Source organism: Etheostoma spectabile, chromosome 12 (genome assembly GCF_008692095.1).
Source record: "Etheostoma spectabile isolate EspeVRDwgs_2016 chromosome 12, UIUC_Espe_1.0, whole genome shotgun sequence".
Classification (NCBI taxonomy): domain Eukaryota; kingdom Metazoa; phylum Chordata; class Actinopteri; order Perciformes; family Percidae; genus Etheostoma; species Etheostoma spectabile.
The window spans coordinates 32,986,272-33,004,335 of NC_045744.1; the positions used below are offsets into that span (position 1 = coordinate 32,986,272).

General features: G+C 40.9%; 1 protein-coding gene across 1 annotated transcript in view; it reads left to right on the plus strand.

Annotated features, from left to right (window-relative positions):
• Window positions 1-9,218: 9,218 nt before the first annotated feature.
• The window catches only part of tgfb2 (transforming growth factor, beta 2), a 64,252-nt gene continuing 55,406 nt past the window's right edge, over window positions 9,219-18,064 (plus strand). Inside the window, exon 1 of the mRNA XM_032531994.1 lies at window positions 9,219-10,485. Coding sequence (XP_032387885.1) covers window positions 10,140-10,485 — 346 coding nt within the window. The 5' untranslated portion in view covers window positions 9,219-10,139. The remainder of the gene's footprint in view (window positions 10,486-18,064) is intronic.

Below are 18,064 nucleotides of genomic sequence, written 5' to 3' on the forward strand. Positions count from 1 at the left end.
ACTTCTGCAGTATTGTCAATATTATTGTCCTGGTAGAAAACATTCCAGTTTGTGGCCGGGAAGAAGCCACTTAACTTCTCCTTGCTCGCATTCTGCCAGACACTGACAGTTTTTGAGGCAGGTTTGCTTCTTTGCTGTAGCATACATCCAGTGTCCTATTCTTCTGTGTGCTGTTAGTAACATATATCTGTAATCCTGGAAGAGCATGTTCCAGTCTGCAGTGATTAAAGTCTAAGAGACCAACTATAGGTGAAACAGGCTTGGATTTTAACTGCTGGTGGACACAGTCTGCTACACATAAGGTTGCTTTGGATGCGTTCCCACTTGGCGGGATGTACATATACAGAACATATGAAAATGTTCCCATAGTCTCCGAGTAGATAAAAAGGCCTTAGGCTTATGCAAATGATTTCATGGTCTGGAGTGCAAACCCTTTCTTTTATTGTGTAATTCTTGCACTAAGAGTCATAAATAAAAACACAGCCTGGAGCTTGACTTTTCCAGACACAATGGCCACTGCAAGATTCTAAGATGATGACAAAAAAACAACAACGGAAAATCCTTGCACTTAACCTGAGGTCAATGATGTGGCAACATTTTGATTACCCCTGAATGAGTTATGTTAACAAACAAAAAAGGTAACGCAATTGGGCTCCAGTGAGGACCCCCTAATGCATTCAGTCACCCAGAGAACCTGATTGGTGCATTCAAATGCACTTTGATATCTTTGAGAAACTCCAAACCGTTGTTGCCAAGTACCCTTCTGCCATCTCATGGCTCTTACTGAGTAATTTTACACTAATAATACACTATTGTTCTGATTAATAAAATATTCTTCATGTAAACAGCATATTCCTTTTGCACATTCCGAATAAGGCCTTTTTCCGATTAAGACTTGGGATCTGCCGGAATTATTGGGGTGTTAGAAGCATTCCTTGGACATTAATACAACGCATTTGGGTTTATACCACAGTTTACTGCCAGGTTACAGCCTCTTGCCTGTTTACGGCTTATGGTCAGCTCTGTGTTAGCAAGCACTTTGCAAGGCTGCAGTAGAGATGCATGCTCAAAAGGAAAGAAGGAGAAACAGCGACTTTCAAACATAAAAAAGACTTGGATATCAACAGTTTTTTGGATATGCACAAACATTGCAAGGCCAACCTTTTCAAGAAGGTATTAGTAGAAAAATCCTTTTAATTAGCCATCAAAGCTCAGTCGGAATATTGTCTTTTTTTGGAATAAGGGCAAAAATGGGAATATTGTGCATAATATAAGTGTATATAAACATTATCAATGTTTAAATTGAAATGTAATCGAGCCCTGACAATCGAAAGTCAAAACTAATCATGATACTCCTACATGTGAGTGTTGTATTAACGTTAGTCTCGCTTTGCCAGACCTTCCTCCACAATGCTGTAAAGGAGGGTCTGCCGAGTCCACACAGCATTCCAGGATGGGAGAAAAATGTGCTGTGGTTTATTGATATTTCTTTGAACCAATCACAATCGTCTTGGGCGGCACTAAGCTCCGCACGGAGCCACAGTGCTGCTGCTAGACAGCCCCGGGAAGGAACTTGTTTTGGTGGAACATGTGTACGTACAAAGGTTGTTTTAGTCGTCAACAGAAAACTTTGATTGGACAGATAGTCTAGCTATCTGTCTGTGTTTACCCTGAAGAGATCAGAGGAGCAGTTAACCATAGTCCTCAGAAATCCACCAGAGTATAAATTTCCAACACAAAAAAAAGCGTAACATCTGGCTGTAAAGAGTGACATCCGGCAAATTTTTCCGCCGACAACGGACCAATCCCGGAATGTTGCCGACATAGACTATATTAACATTGACTTTGAAAAATCCTATCCTTTTAAATCAGTGTTTCCTAACCTTTGGATTGGGACCTCCAAAACAGGTTGCAACACATAGAGGGTCTTTCTCACTTCAATATAATTGCATCCCCGTCTCCTCCACTTGCCCCCCTTCCTCGGTTCTTAGTCCTTTGCACGAGGAAGCATGAGAGAGATGGAGGAAATTATGGGAGGAGAGAGGAATCGATTAAATGTATTTCAGAGAGATGAGATGTCCTTTCCTCTGAAGCGATTCATTAGCTGTATGGGCGGAGTTAGCAACGCCTGCAGCTGCACAGCTCCCGGAAAGCGGCTCTCGGTATCCTCCCTCATAGCTCCTCAGAGATCCCTCCTCGATGCTCCCGCCTCGGTCCCCGGGGCAGGAATAAGAGCTTTGAGAAGGCCTTCATAAACGAGGGCCAGAACAACTCACCGTTCTGCAGAGGACCGAGGAGCTCTCAAGTAAGGGATATGAGCTTCAGCCGGAGATTGTGAAGTGGTCAACAGAAAAGAAGAGCAAAGCATTTATGCTACACAAACGTGTGTGTTGTACTACATAAATTCCTCTTAAGCGCTCCGGCACAGATGGATACGATAGCAGGCTTTAGATCCACACACAATACTTAGTAGGATACATATATTGATCGTTAGCTCTGGGATTTGCTAGAAAAATGTAAAATATCACCCAACTTTCATCCTCTAAACTAAATTTATTACAATGTGATAGGGGACTGCAAACTTCTCTTTCTGAATTGTTTTACTCATTATATTTTCACAGGGCGTTACCAGCATAGCAGGGGCACTGCAGCGTGTCAGTCGGTCTGCCCACACTGGATGCTTGTCTGTCATGGCAAGGCTGTGGCCTGCTACTCTGGTATGGTGCCTTTTATCCTTTTATCAAAACTGAAGATTCAAACTGACTTAGGGCCCAAATTGTGGCTATCACATGAAATTCTAAAGCTGGAAATCCAGAAAAAAGCCAATCAAAGGCCAGTCAAAATAAGATGTTTTTTTTTTATTTATAATGACAATGCACATTAATTGTGTTGTTCCTCTGCGGAAAAGTGCATTAAGTCAGAGTGCTTAACTCTGTCCCTCAGAACATCAGAGACCTCACCACATACACTCAAAAAAAAATTGGTTCATAACACATCATACATGTCAGCAATAAGAACAATATGTATCTTCCCTCAACCCAACCGTGCTGCCACTTGTGTCTCTGCTGTTCCATTGTGTAGTAAAAAAAAAATTTTTTACCCTAATGTATTAGGTAATATACCCCTGTATTCATCAATGTGATTTGAAAAGTTATATCTGTTTTACTACTTTTATATTTGTATTGTTGACTGTAATATTCTTATTGTTGTTGTTTTTTAGGGAGACAATTTTAAGATCTGTCCCGGGACAACGGATGAAAAATAGCCTTTTGACTAATTCTGGTGCATTTACAGTAATGCTAATTAATGTACACTGTCCCTGTCAAATAAATGAATGAATTAAAATGAATCATACATAATCATTTTAATAGTAACACCCAGCTGGTCTTTGCTGACCTCCAGTGGTGTACCGCATCACCTTGCTGTTGTGATGCACAGTGAGTGAAGTTACTCTGTGAGACTAACGTTGTGTTTGTGTGAAATGCTTGACTGACATATAGCTACTGAATGAATTTAGATGTTGACAGCATGGAAGTGGCGGGTAGCGTAGCCAGAGGGTTAAAGATCTATCCAGTAAATGTACTGCATCGTCTTTTCTGGTCTAAACAACTACTCAAAGCGCTTTACAAAGTACAGGCCCTATTCATACACTACTGAGGCTGCCACACGAGGTGCCACCTGCCCATCAGATAAACATTCATGCACATCCACACACCTATGGCACACAGTTCGGGGTTCAGTGTCGTTGCCGTTCAACATGGGACTGCAGGGGCCAGGAATCGACCCTCGACCCGTAGACGGCTGCTCTACCACAATGATCCACGACCGCCTGTGTGGATTTATTTACAGTGTGGCCAAATAGACAAATAAATGAGACAAAGTTTAAAAAAAAAATGTAAAAAAAAACAAACTAGAAACTATCAAAAGAAAAATTGAGAAAAACAACAAAATCTACTATTACGTTTATTATCTACTATTAGCACGTGTTTGTGGCAGCTTGGCTTCTCGTCTATACAAGAGACGGTCCGATACATTTTTTGCTTCCCAATACCCATTCTGATACCTGAACTTGCATATTGACAAATACGAGTACTAATCCAACACCAGTGTGTCATATATTTGATTATATTTTAACAGCTGTGTACTACTATCCCTGTATGGATGTGATTTCTAGCTTTGTCGTATGGTCTGGCTTGGGTTACACTCTTTGTGAAACATGAATGATCACAAACAATGAACACCGAGAACTTTCTTTTATTATCCACTTTGACAGTCCGTTATAACGGAAAAAGAACATAAATAAACTACTTTAACATTTCTTTCTGTAGGGCTTTATAACGTGGTATCAGATCGGTGCATAAACTCCAGTACTTCCTGATACTGATACCAGTGTTCTAGGCAGTAGAGGCAGAGGCGAACATCTCTAGTCTATAGCCTGTATGATCAATCCTCTAAGCACGTGTCTGAATCAGCACGGGCTCCTTCCTCTTTGGAGCAGCAAAGCGCCAGTGCCTTTATTACAAAAGCGTGCACAAACCCTTATGTGGGGACCTCCTCTGTAACGTATTTTACAAATACCAATTGTAGATGATGAATATGAAAGGACTGAAATTCCTTTTTGCTTTAATCCTTGTGTTTACAGTTCCATGACAACTAAGCAAACTCAATCTGCTGATTAAGACTGCATATTAGGATTGAAAGCTCTGGAACAAGTAGGTAAGTGGACCTTGAGTGTAAATAGCTTGTGAACTTGTCATATGATGCTAGTGTTCAGATAGGGACAGAGTACATCTAGCTCATGTGCAGAGCTTTGCTGAAAAAATACAATCCTGCGTGTTCCTCATGTCTGCTTCCACAGTAGATTCCATTGTGTAGAACAGGTGTTGGAAAGGGCATTCAGCCTGAGACACACAACACACACCTCGCCTGGTGTGTGGGTACTGATTTAGTGACACCATCTGGTTTGCAGAAGCCTCCGGATGCAGAGAGTCAGAGAGTGGCTGTCAGGACTGATGGATGGCTGGCTTTGCTCAAGCAGAGCGCGGAGGGCCGACACCAGGCTTTAGCAAATCTTTTAAAAAATGGGATTTTCTGTGGGGTGTGAACATAAATCAAGCTGGCACACAGCAGGCTCAGAGAGCGTGTGAGTGTTCAGATAAGACACGGTTGGAGGAGCACATGGTAAAACTGCTCCTGTCCATGGAGAAGAAACACTGTTACTTTCACAGTATTTTACAGTAAACTAAACTTAAAAATACATTATATAGCTGTTTTTGGTTTTCTTTTACAATATCTTACAGTTGACTGATTTGTTTAGTTTGTATTTTGTACATAACCTATGTTTAATAAACCTATTTTTTTAACCTAAATAAATTATGATTTAGCAGGTTATACACTACCGGTCAAAAGTTTGGGTTCACATACAAATTTTTATTCCTCTCCATTATAGGCATAATACCAGCTGATCTGAGTGGGGTGCTGATCTTTAATGCAATATCTACATTGCCCATTATCAGCAACCATTCACCCAATGTTCCAAAGGCACATTATGTTTACTAATCTGATATAATTTAAAAAAACTAACTAGAAAAACATTAGCGAACTCATTTGCAATGATGTCAGCACATAATGTAATCTGAAAACTGCTGCCCTGGTTAAAAAAACAATGCAACTGATCTCAGCTGGTATTCTGTTTATAATGGAGTGCAATGGAAATTTGTGAGTGACCCCAAACTTTCGACCGGTAGTGTACACAGAGGAATAGTCACACAACATCTGATTAAAGGCACCTTTGTCAAGAAAAAGGCTGTTATAGACCTACTACTCCTTGTTACTCCTCCCAAAATTGCTGTTCAAAGCCGGCTCCGTGCACAGAATGCAAACCATAACAAAATGACTACATCATTGATTTTTCAATCATGTAATTACAATGCAATATGTATTTTTATACAAAATATACTGTATAAATATTCTTTCACAAAACACAAAACAATTTTCGTAAGCTGAAATGTACTCTTGTGTATGCACAAACAAACACACACATGCACGCACGCACAACATGACCTTTATAGGTCAGAATCAGTAACTCCTCCATATCAGAAAACAGAGACACACACAAGCACACACACACACACACACACACACACACACACACACACACACACACACACACGCACACATACACACACACACACCCTTTGCTCAAATCTTTCCCTTAATAGTCAAAACTGTCCATTTGTCCACAATGTCCCACCCGGTGACTGGATCCTTCCTAATTCTTTGGAGCATGATGTAGTACGGATAAATATGGTTTTAATTCTGCATCATTTTTTTGCGCTTTCTCCATTTTGCATTTTTACACACATCTCATTGGAGCAGCCAGGTATTGATAAACAAGCAAAGCATTTTGGTCATGCAGCCTTTTCTTTCAGAACAGGATCTTTATAGGTCAGAATCAGTAACTCCTCCATATCAGAACACAGAGACACACACACACAAGCACACACACACAAATATTGGGATGGCTCCTCCCCTAACGCATGTAATCTCACTCCAAACTTTTGCTAAAACTTGAGAACCCTGATAGATTCAATAATACAAAAAAACTAGAAACATCCCTGATAGACTCTGCACTGATTTATTAAAATGGTTATGAGAAACTTTCAGTTTGTGTGGATTCTGGGTGTCCCTTTGGTGTTTTTACCACCCCATGCCGACTGGAGCCGGTATTTTATATATTATATATATTACTGAGATAGATAACCAGGAGGTCATATAGTTGCAAATATTTTTTTTCTTGGACAGAAAATCTTTTATTTACAATAAAAGAATATGTTACAGATGCATTGTTTCAATTTTAAGTGTTGCATATGGTGACTTAGCCTACTTTGGATGTATCGTGAGCTAAACCGGGTGTCACTGTGTCACACGCCAAAGCATTAGCGACAGTTTGTTGTAGCAACCAACATAATGATGATATTAATCACTTAGATCTATTTTAGCTCCTTTTATGAAACCCAAGGACGCTTTAAACATGTACAGGGGCACAAAAAAATAGTAGGCTAACATAAACAAACTGAAAAGAAATAAAAACTGGGTGCTTAATGGAAGGGGGACGTAATTTCATGTACGCTACTAACGTTCAACTACCTCTCGCATTGCACGTTTTTTAACATATCAAATAGACATTAAATACCTGTCTAAAAGGAAGAGTACCAATTCAGGGTCCATTTTGTTTTTGCCCGCCTTGTTCTTTGTTTAATTTCCTTTTTTTGTAATGGTCCTGCCCCAGTATCAGCCATACTTACAGATAACTTCTAAAACAAAATAAAATTACAATTAGGCCTATATAAAGAAATCCCCTGCTGCCTTTTACCTGGTTTTACTTTGTCTTGATGGTTGTAGTTTTTATTTAGTTTCAGTTTAGTAAAACTATTTTTCAATGCTTATTTTCGTTTTAGTATAATAACCCTGGCCCCAAACCACACATAGTTAAACTAAATCCTGTCTCAGATACTCTTTTCTTTCACAGAGATCACATAAGTTCTGCCTGAGAAGTCGGATTCTGCTCCAACATACACTATTTATAGTTTCCCCAGGATTTCCCGGCACTATGGGAACGCCCTCCTGAAGGCCAAAAAGAAGCAGTCCGCAAACGAGTTAGCTCAGCTTTAACCACACAGTAACCAAAATGTCAGATAGTTGTTGTTCAATTGAATGCCCAAAGCGAACAGAGGCAAGCCAAGAATCCCATCTCAGAACGAAAACCCAGAAAGGAGGGTGTTGTGGATTTGTGCAATTATGCGTACACTGAAACTGAAATGCCATGCAGCCCACGACTGCAGTCAAGCTAACCGTATCTCTCATTAAACCAGCTCATTTACTTTAAATTGGCAGGGATGTAGCTGTTTTTAAAGTGGAATTAAACAAGTTATTAACTAGCTATGCTAGCTCATCTCCTTGATCATAACAGATTATAGTAACTTGGTGTGCTTATTTTAGATAGCCACCGCAAGAAAACCAGTAGATTATCAAACAGACAATGGATCATAGATGTTTCTGATTGCATGAGCGCACCAGGCAGACATCCTTTTACCAGAATCATATCTGCCCGCAGACAGAACTGCATAATAAATGCAATCCAAACACACATCATATAACATAAATTTAGGAGATTTTCTCGCAGTAGCCTTTCTAAAATGAGCAGTGGTAAAAGTTACAATATCATGTTGTGAACGAGGAGTTGATCAGTAGCGTAGCTAGTTGAAACACTTGACTGATTGAAACACCACAGTGGGTGCTGTATATGGGTCACATGACATGATATATATATATTTGTTTTTTTAATCTGAAAGTTGATCTAAATATTTGTGGGTTGTAAAAGAAGATTTGACAGGCTTGTGTGGCTGGAGGGCTTGTGACCTCAAATCTTTCAAAATGTCTTCAACTCTGAACTGTGCACAACATCAAAACCCAACAGTGTCCTTCTGTCAGCTGCAGCCAGAAGAGACCAACAGCTCAACAATGGGGAAACTAAAGAGCTGATTGGAGACTTGGTAAAAAGCAGGAGATGGGAGGTGAATGTTTTTGGTACTAATGGAAACAAGGTTTACAAAAACTTAAATTTAGCTCAGTGTAGATTACATTTTCAAGGTAGCCCCTAAAAGGAGCCACGGTCCAGTTTTACACATCAGATGTTTTTTTAATCACAGTTTGCTGTGATCAAAGCTCAAGTGATCAAATCATAGAAAAGTACAGCCCACTATCTCCCATCCCTTTTTTCAGAAAACCTTTTTTCTAAAACCTTTGTGCTTGCATGTTGCTTATACCTAAATTAAAGTGTGCCTGGTCAAATGACCAAATAAGAAATCAGGGCCAGATAGTATGACAGCATAGAAAAACTGTATACATTGCACAGAGTAGGAGGAATCAGGGACTAATAGGGGCCCAGTAGATCATTTGTTGCCCTTGTTCAAATCAAGTTCCTGAACGTTGTTGTGATGGCAATGAAGTTAACTCATTAACACACTCTTCCAGACAGTACTTGGAAATTTGAACTTGTGTATAATGGAACTGTGACATGGAAAAGGGGATTTTAACCGTTTCAAGTGTAGAAAACAAAAAAGATGTTTTGTAGCAGCTTAAAAAAGTTCCAGACGCCTGAATTTGACCGACTTTAGGACCTTGCGTCATGACGCAGCAGGGGCAACGGGCCGTTGCAGCGCTGTCCCAATGGGCACAGTGAGCACTCCTATTTTCAACAAATCGTCTCACAACGTGGAATTTAAGGGGTTCCCTTCTCCGACAGTGATGACCACAATCTCGGTTTAAAGCGGGCGGAGGGAGGAGCACGTGTGGTAACTTTAGTCTTTTATAAATCTCATACAAGCGACAACTGCTGTCCGCTTGACACGCGTAAAAAATACGAGCCGTTCCCCAACTAAATGGGTTGAGGGAGACGCGTTAAAGCACTATGCAGTCGCACTTACGGCGAACTCCGAGCTGTTTTTCAAAAGCTACGATTAAAGGAAGACTTTCTCATCGGAAAATCCCAACTGTGTTTGAATCTGATTTGATTTCGCCTTAACGCGTCAGCCAAACTTAAAAGAAAAATCACACATTAAGACCCTGCTGAACGCCAGGACCAAGTTTGAGTTCGGATGTTGATTAATTAACTTTGGGATATGTCTGAAGAATTAAAAAAGCAATGAATCGCACAACAAAGCACTGAAGTTTGACCTGGGCTGGTGTTGGGTGAGGTGCGGTTGGAGAGCTGCGGTTCCACGGGCTTACACACGGCCGTGCGTCCCGCTGACGAAAACCTCTACTTTTTTTAGCTCTCCTGTTTCATCTATGTGGTTGAGATCCGTTTGATGGCCGCACGTCCACTTCTGGAAACATTCAGCTGCACCTTTACGCACTCTCGCTGTGCGTTCACCTTCATCCGGGAATAGATTCGTTCGATTCCTTTCTGAACGGATAGCGGGTCTCTTTTTGTTTCGAGACAGTTGAATGGATTTTAAGGTACACTTTACTGAAACTAGGGCATTAGAACCATACGGGTTTCATATAGCTGTTCTTGGGTGAACATTTTCCTGAATCGGTTTTTTATCTGAGATTTGAAGACGTCAGAGGAAAAGATGAACCTGTGTATCGTCAGCCTTCTCCTCACTTTGGATTTAGCCACCGTGGCGCTCAGTTTGTCCACATGCAGCACGCTGGACATTGATCAGTACAAGAAGAAGCGCATCGAGGCCATCCGAGGGCAGATCCTGAGCAAATTGAAGCTCACCAGTCCCCCGGAGGACTTCCCCGAGCCCGAGGAGGTGTCTCGGGACATTGTCGCCATTTACAACAGCACCCGCGACCTGCTGCAGGAGAAGGCGAACGAACGGGCGGCGACGTGCGAGCGGCAGCGGAGCGAGGAGGAGTATTACGCCAAAGAAGTGCACAAGATCGACATGCAGCCTTTCTACCCGTCAGAAAGTAAGTACGTCTGTGTGTTTGTTTGTTGTGCCTGCGCAAATGTGTAGCCTGTGTGTGTGCACACACACACATGTGCAGGCCCTATGTCGCACCACTTATGTCACTCGAGTGTAAAAGGATTAAGTCCCAAATAGCCTTTGTGCGAGGTGACGTGTGTTTGCGATTGTTTTGGAGAAGCCGTACCATCATGCATGGCTGGATCCAACTGTCAATGGGCTGGATGAGTGCAGATAGAATGGGGGAGTTAGATAGAATGGGGGAGTTAGAGCTGAGCTAGACTTCTTGGACTTCAACAACGATTCCTCTTCCAACTCAGAGAACTGCCGAGTGAACGGCCATCATCACAGCCAGAACAAAATCCCATTATATAAAACCTGTAGGTCTATGCTAACTATACTAATCATTACATCTAAATACTTTACCATCACCTCTAGTAACAGAGCTAGGGGGTGTAGGCAGCCTTTTCCTTGACCATGGCCGGATTAATCTGTTGCTCTGGGCCAAAAAAGCCTTTTAGTCTTTACCCTCGGTTCTCCTTTGTTCACTCATGTTTTGAGTCATATGTCTCTGAGATTTCTGCCTTTACACTACTTATTGGAACTACTTACTACTAAAATGATATCCCTGTAAAAACCTGTGGATTTAATAAGGACACTATTTCTGAAAGTACCTTTCTTTAATCTGGTGAACTAATCCTTTAAGGCACATTTATTTAATTTAATTTTATTTTATTTAATTTATAGTATCAATTCATAACAAGAGTTATCTTGAGACACTTTACAGATAGAGTAGGTCTAGACCACACTACAGAATCCACAAGGACCCAACAGTTCTAGTAGTCTCCTCCAGAACAAGCAACAGTGCGACAGTGGCGAGGAAAAACTTCCTTTTAGGCAGAAACCTCGGTCAGACCCAGGCTCTTGGTAGAAGGTGTCTGACGGGCCGGTTGGGGTTAGAATGAAGAGTGGAAATGACAAAAATAGAAAAAATAGTAGTTTGTAGCAGTTCTTTGTAGTAGTTCATGGCATAGCAGGACGCTGTGCGGCATTACAAGGCACAGCAGGACTTAGCTAATATTGGGTAAAGTAAGATTAGAACACAGTTGCATAGTGTCACTGCCAGAGTGACCATTCGGATTCTTTTTTTTTTTAAATTAGTATTTTATTTAGATCAGCTGCAGATTGCAGCTTTAAAAGTATGGAGGGAATGAACTAAACACACTGTGGTGGTGATATTGTCTTCTGATTTCTAAATGTAGTATTTGTGCTGACATTAGAAGGGTGGTGTCATGACAATAATGACCTTAATAATGTTATTGTACTGAGTACAAGAGTTGTAGAATATTTGTCCTTGAACTCAGTTCAAGAATTATCACCTTGTGTTATCATCTTAAAAAAAGATGCATTCAGTATTACACAATCCCACCTTAACTCAATTTACTTAGTCAGAACTTCTTCAGACTGGTAATAGGGGAGGATTTCTTTCTTACTCTTTCTTTTCTTTTAAGATGTTGTATTGTTTCAGAAAAAAGCCATATTTGAGTAATAACCCTTCAAGCAGAAGCTGTGGGTTTAGTTCTCTGCTGACAGCTCCTGCGCTGACTCCACCAGCTTCAGTGGTGCTGTTCTGGAGCCGACCTTAACCTTTGACCTTCCATGTGGAGAAGATGAATTCCTCCTTCAGTGGCTCAAAGAAACATCAGAAGAAAAGCATGGCTGTAGAAACAAAATAATCATATCAAATGAAACTGTAGAACCATTAATCTCAACATGGGTTTCCCATTCACATCAGAAATGTGAGCACATGAACTGAAGTAAAAATAAATTAGCACGACATTCTGTATGCCCTGAGGTGTATTTTGCATTTAATGTTTTCCTTGGCCATGCCTCTTGTGTAAATACCTTTAAATATGAATATGTCTGGCCTGATGCCAAGTGCCGTCAGGAAAGCATTCACAGGGTATAAATAATACTGAGTCAACACGCAGAGAGGAAAGAGGCCAGAACTGATTTCCATTCATTTGAACTGGTGACACTGGCCAGGTCCTTATGTCTGGAAACAGATGCTGACAGGAGAGAGATCAAGCAGTGTACCCTTCAGCTGATATGCTGTATTTTTTTTTTCTCTTTCTCTTGATGTGCGAGCTTGAGTTGCTGTGAAAGTGAATATCACACACACACATACACACACACACGCACACACATAGAGTATGAGCCTTGTTTAGTTAAGAGGTAGCAATGTGGGGCACCACGACCTTGAGAGCCTTAAAGAAATTCTAGGCAGCGGAATGGGGAGGGTGTGGGGGTGTATATGGAAAGCGTTGGAGACACTGTCCCAGGTCTCTGTTGGTTTTTTAAACCCAGTTAGCTGCGAGGCATTGTGTGGATGCCCTGCCTGCCACTCACTGCATGGAAAATTCCAGCAAGATAGACACTAAGTTGGTGGCTAAAAACTTTTAAGGTCTTTTTGGAGATTTATCACAGTAACTGGGGGTGTGGAGTTTAAAATAACACGGGTGTTAACCAGGCAGGGAGGGTCTCATGAAAAATGGCATAGGTTGCATTATGGGGAACGTATTACCCAGCATTTTCTAAGTTTGACCCATACTAAATCTGACCAAAAGTCAATATGTTTTGTAGTGGCTGACCCATATGTGTTTGACTTGGCCTTTTAGATATATTTTTATAATGGCTTATTCTACTGTCACGACACAGACTATAAAAACATTTTAATGTCATCATGTTTACTGAAAGCTTTGATTACGAAAGGGTTTGCTTGGCTCCACATTATACAATATATGAAGGAAATTAGATTGTATGAAACATTTACAGAATGTAAAGTATTTTTACTGGCAGCGGAAAAGTAAAGTATTTTAGGCAGCGGAATGGGGAGGGTGTGGGGGTGTATATGGAAAGCGTTGGAGACACTGTCCCAGGTCTCTGTTGGTTTTTTAAACCCAGTTAGCTGCGAGGCATTGTGTGGATGCCCTGCCTGCCACTCACTGCATGGAAAATTCCAGCAAGATAGACACTAAGTTGGTGGCTAAAAACTTTTAAGGTCTTTTTGGAGATTTATCACAGTAACTGGGGGTGTGGAGTTTAAAATAACACGGGTGTTAACCAGGCAGGGAGGGTCTCATGAAAAATGGCATAGGTTGCATTATGGGGAACGTATTACCCAGCATTTTCTAAGTTTGACCCATACTAAATCTGACCAAAAGTCAATATGTTTTGTAGTGGCTGACCCATATGTGTTTGACTTGGCCTTTTAGATATATTTTTATAATGGCTTATTCTACTGTCACGACACAGACTATAAAAACATTTTAATGTCATCATGTTTACTGAAAGCTTTGATTACGAAAGGGTTTGCTTGGCTCCACATTATACAATATATGAAGGAAATTAGATTGTATGAAACATTTACAGAATGTAAAGTATTTTTACTGTGCAATGTATTTAATTCAATTTCAATTTAATTTTCTTTATATAGCGCCAAATCACCACAACAGTTATCTCATTGCGCTTTCCATAAAAAGTAGGTCTAGACCGTACTCTGTGATGTTATTTACAGAAACCCAACAGTTCTCACCATGAGCAAGCACTAGGCCACAGAGGCAAGGAAAAACTTCCTTTAAGAAGCAGAAACCTCGAGCAGAACCATGGCTCAGGGTGGGCGGTCATCTGCCTCGACCGGTTGGGGGTGAGAGAGAGAGAGAGAGACGGAGAGAGAGAGAGAGAGAGACAGACAGACAGACAGAGAGAGACATGGGGAATTGTATTAGAGGGTATCGAGCAGGAACATGGAGGCAGCAGGTGACTCCAACCACAGCTCCAGAGCCAGAAACACCTGCAGGAAGTTATGGGAGGAGAGAGGAGAGGGGCGAGAGAGCACAAGACTCCAGGAGAGGGAAGAAGTCGAGTTAGTAACATGCATTAATGGGATGAGGTTGCATACAGATAGAGAGAAGGAGGAAAATAGATGAGCTCAGTGCATCAAAGTAGTAAAACAAATTAATTTAAATTAATAAAAAGATATACCAACGACTTTAAAATAGCTTCCTTTCAAAACAAAATATTGTAATATAGTTGGATCAACATTACCGTGACCACAGGGATGATGTTGTAGAAAAGTGGGCAACTGTTGGTCGCAGTTTTTATGGCTTTAGTTTTTTATTCCTTTATGCAGAACCCCATTAGGGGATCCTCACAGCACGGTGGCCCAATGGTTAGAAGGTACTGGGTTCAAACGCTGGTGGAGTTTTCTCCCCATGTGTCCAGGTGCAGGTGGAGAAGCTTGTCTTTACATTTTGGCTGATTACAGATATTTCAACCTCATTTATTCTGCTGATTAAGGTAGAATGTTTTTTTTTCTCCTGTGAAGCAGCATTGTGGTGAATTTCTGCCAGGCTTTCTATGTCGCCAGAGATCTTTGTGCAGCATAGGTGTCACCGATGACATCCGCTATGTTATGAGAGTGCTGCTTGCTAAACACAATCGTACATCCGCCATCTTGGGCTTGCAATGCATCAGTTCTGTGGAAGCGCAGATGTTTTTTTAACATCCCCACAAGTGTATTGTGCCAAGGATAACCTTGTGTGACATCTGCGTGTGGATATACTACACAGGCAGTGGACATCGTCGTTGATAAGCACGCTGCCACATCTACGCATCCTCGCCAGATTTCAAGTAAATTCAATTAAGTCAATTAATACGTGTTTTAAATGTCAAAATGTCCTTCAATTGATTCAACACATACATGTTCCAGACTGTTTCTTCATTATAAAAATTGCTCTAAAAGTACCTCACAGTATAAAATGATGTAAAGCTGATTTACACCACCCGATTATGTGACCTGCATTGCTTGAACAATGGCCCCATCTAGTGGAACTTAAGGACTTCCTGTTTGTTTAGATGTTTTTATTTACGCACGTGTATGGAAATGCATCTATACTCTTTATTATATATAAACTTATGTCTGTAAATCGTACGCACATTGTCATGTTTACCTTGCCCAGCTTTGTTTTTTTTTTGCCTTATGTCTATTTCTGTGTTGAGAGCAACAAAAAGGCATAGTTAATCCACAGTAATGCTTTTTAAGACCAGAGGGATTCTATAGTTTCTGCTGCCTTGAAAACTCCCAATATGGACGATTGTTATCATGAACCAATATTGTGTACTTTGGTTAAAAAAGAGCAATCATTGATAACTTTTGTGATACAGTTTTGGTAGGCTATATATATCAATTCTTGTTCTTAAAATCGGTCCAAATCCACACGGTTTGGCAGTGACGGGAGGGTAGCCTGCTCTTTCTCCTTGTAATCCTTTATGTGGCACAATCCGCACCATACATGGGCTGATGACTTTGTGACTTTCCAAATTCTTGGCTTCCACAAAGTTTTTCCTCCAAGCTGAGCACAAATGTAACTGGTTATGTATCTTTAAGGGGATAAATGGAGCAAAACGTTGCAGAGCATCTCCTCACGTTGTGTCACGTGACTAGCGCTTTGCCAAATTGTTGAAGTCACAGCGAGTCACGGCAATGCAGGTAAAGCGGTTGCAAGTGTGGCTACTGTTTTCAAAACTTCATGCAGACACCGTTTGCTGCAATATAATATGATGGCGAGCCGTAAGCCGTTGCAATAACACTTCCTCTGAGACAGCCAGGCACAGCAATGTTTTCTTTGCCCTGGTGACTGACAGGCTGGAGATTGTAGGCCCAGCAGAGTCCTCTATGCCTTGTGGACAAACTGACTGGCAGAAGAATGGCTAGAGCGAGTGGCTTAGCATTAAAGTCTATGACAGTTTCTGTACACAGTCTTGTATCTTTGCCTTTTCTGCTGTTTTCAAAATGTTATTTTGCGCTGAATTAAATGTTTCATCTTCATGCTTTATTTCTTAGCTGGTTGACTTGGTTCCAGGCTTAGTTCTTTATATAAGCATTTAATGAAACGTCATGGAGATATTAATACCTCTGAAAACCCACACACCCCAGGTGTTTTTAGTTAGTGTATGTGGGCCGGAGCTTATATTGGAAACTTATTAGGTCACAAATTATTTCTACAAATTGCAATGATAAAGCTGTCCATTTATCCTGCCCTAACAGGAGCCTAAATAAGATGTCACTCAATCTGCCTATACACACCCATACAGACCTGGGATGAGGTCTAATCAGCCAGATTAACTGAAAACACCTGTGTGGGTCTTTTTAAATGGGAATAAATAGTTCTGGAACCAAAGCCGTTAAAAAAAATGGGCGGCCCCTGTTCAGTTCATATCAGTTTTGTTTATAGTATCAAATCAAAACCCCAAGAGTAAGCATTTAGTGCAACAGTGTGAGGAAAAACCTTGGACAGACCCAGGCTCTTGTGGGTGGTTGTATGCCGGCTGGGGGTAAGATGAACAGTGACAATTACGTATAGTAAATAAATATACAAAGTATATAAAAAATGGACCAATGACTAGAAATAGTAGTTGTAGTAGTTCATGGTGTAGCAGGGCGCCGAACAGGACTACGGCGACAGCTGCATCCAAGATTTAGGTGCCACACTAATCCAAGGATAACTGTGAGTTGGCTGGGTGACACAGTGCTTCCCTGTTTGTGGGCTATAATTGAGCTGAGTGGACAGAATGTGTGTGTTGTGGCCTGTGTGCCCTCCAGCTGATTGTATGTCTCTGGAGTGCTATAGAGTTCCAGGTTCCCCCACAGCAGCCTGTGAGCTCGCATTCACAAACCAGTCCTTTAGTCTCACGTAGCCTACTAAGGAGTCGCCTACAGAGGGCTTTTGTTCAGGCTGCTTTGGCAATATAAGATTTGGTTATTATTGAATGGTGCAAAGAATATTTTTATACTGAACAGCAAAACAGTGATTATTCTCAGTTGGAACTTTCAGTGTCCATGCAGGAAGTAGGGATGTTCATATTATATAGTGCATTGTAAAGTAAGGATGGGAAGGTTGGATTGTTAGTTAAAAGTGCAACAAATGTTCCCGTTCAGCATCAAAGCTTCACATTCCGACTCCTTCTAATAACCACTGTCTTTCCCTAACTTAATGAAATGTTTTATCCTATCCAAATCATATTGTTCATATAATTTTACATCAAATTAAATCATTAAATCAAGTGGGTTGAGAGCTTTCTATGTACGTTTGATTTTTTTTTCTTCAGATTTGTTGGATACAAGTGCAGCAATATCATCTTGAGGTCAAGTGGACTGTTCACAGACAAGATGAACATGGTTTCATTGATCACTTCTATCCAGAATGTTTGAACTCTGTCACAATCCCAGACACAGTGCATAAATGTTCCTAAAGCCTCATTGCATTTAAAGTGGATATATTCTGCTGTTCCGTATTTTCTGTCATATCTGGAATGTTATAATGTCGGATTTTCATGTTAAACTTGGCCAAAACCTAAAAAAAAAACATTAGAATAACGTATTTTAGAGAAATCCCTGTGAGCTAAATGTTCAAATATCTGAATTTTTTGGGAGGCGGGCTGAAAGAGACAGGCGCTCCAACAGAGCGTCTCAGACAGAGAGTGAATACAGGAGCAGCAGCCATGGGCAGTACGAAAACACT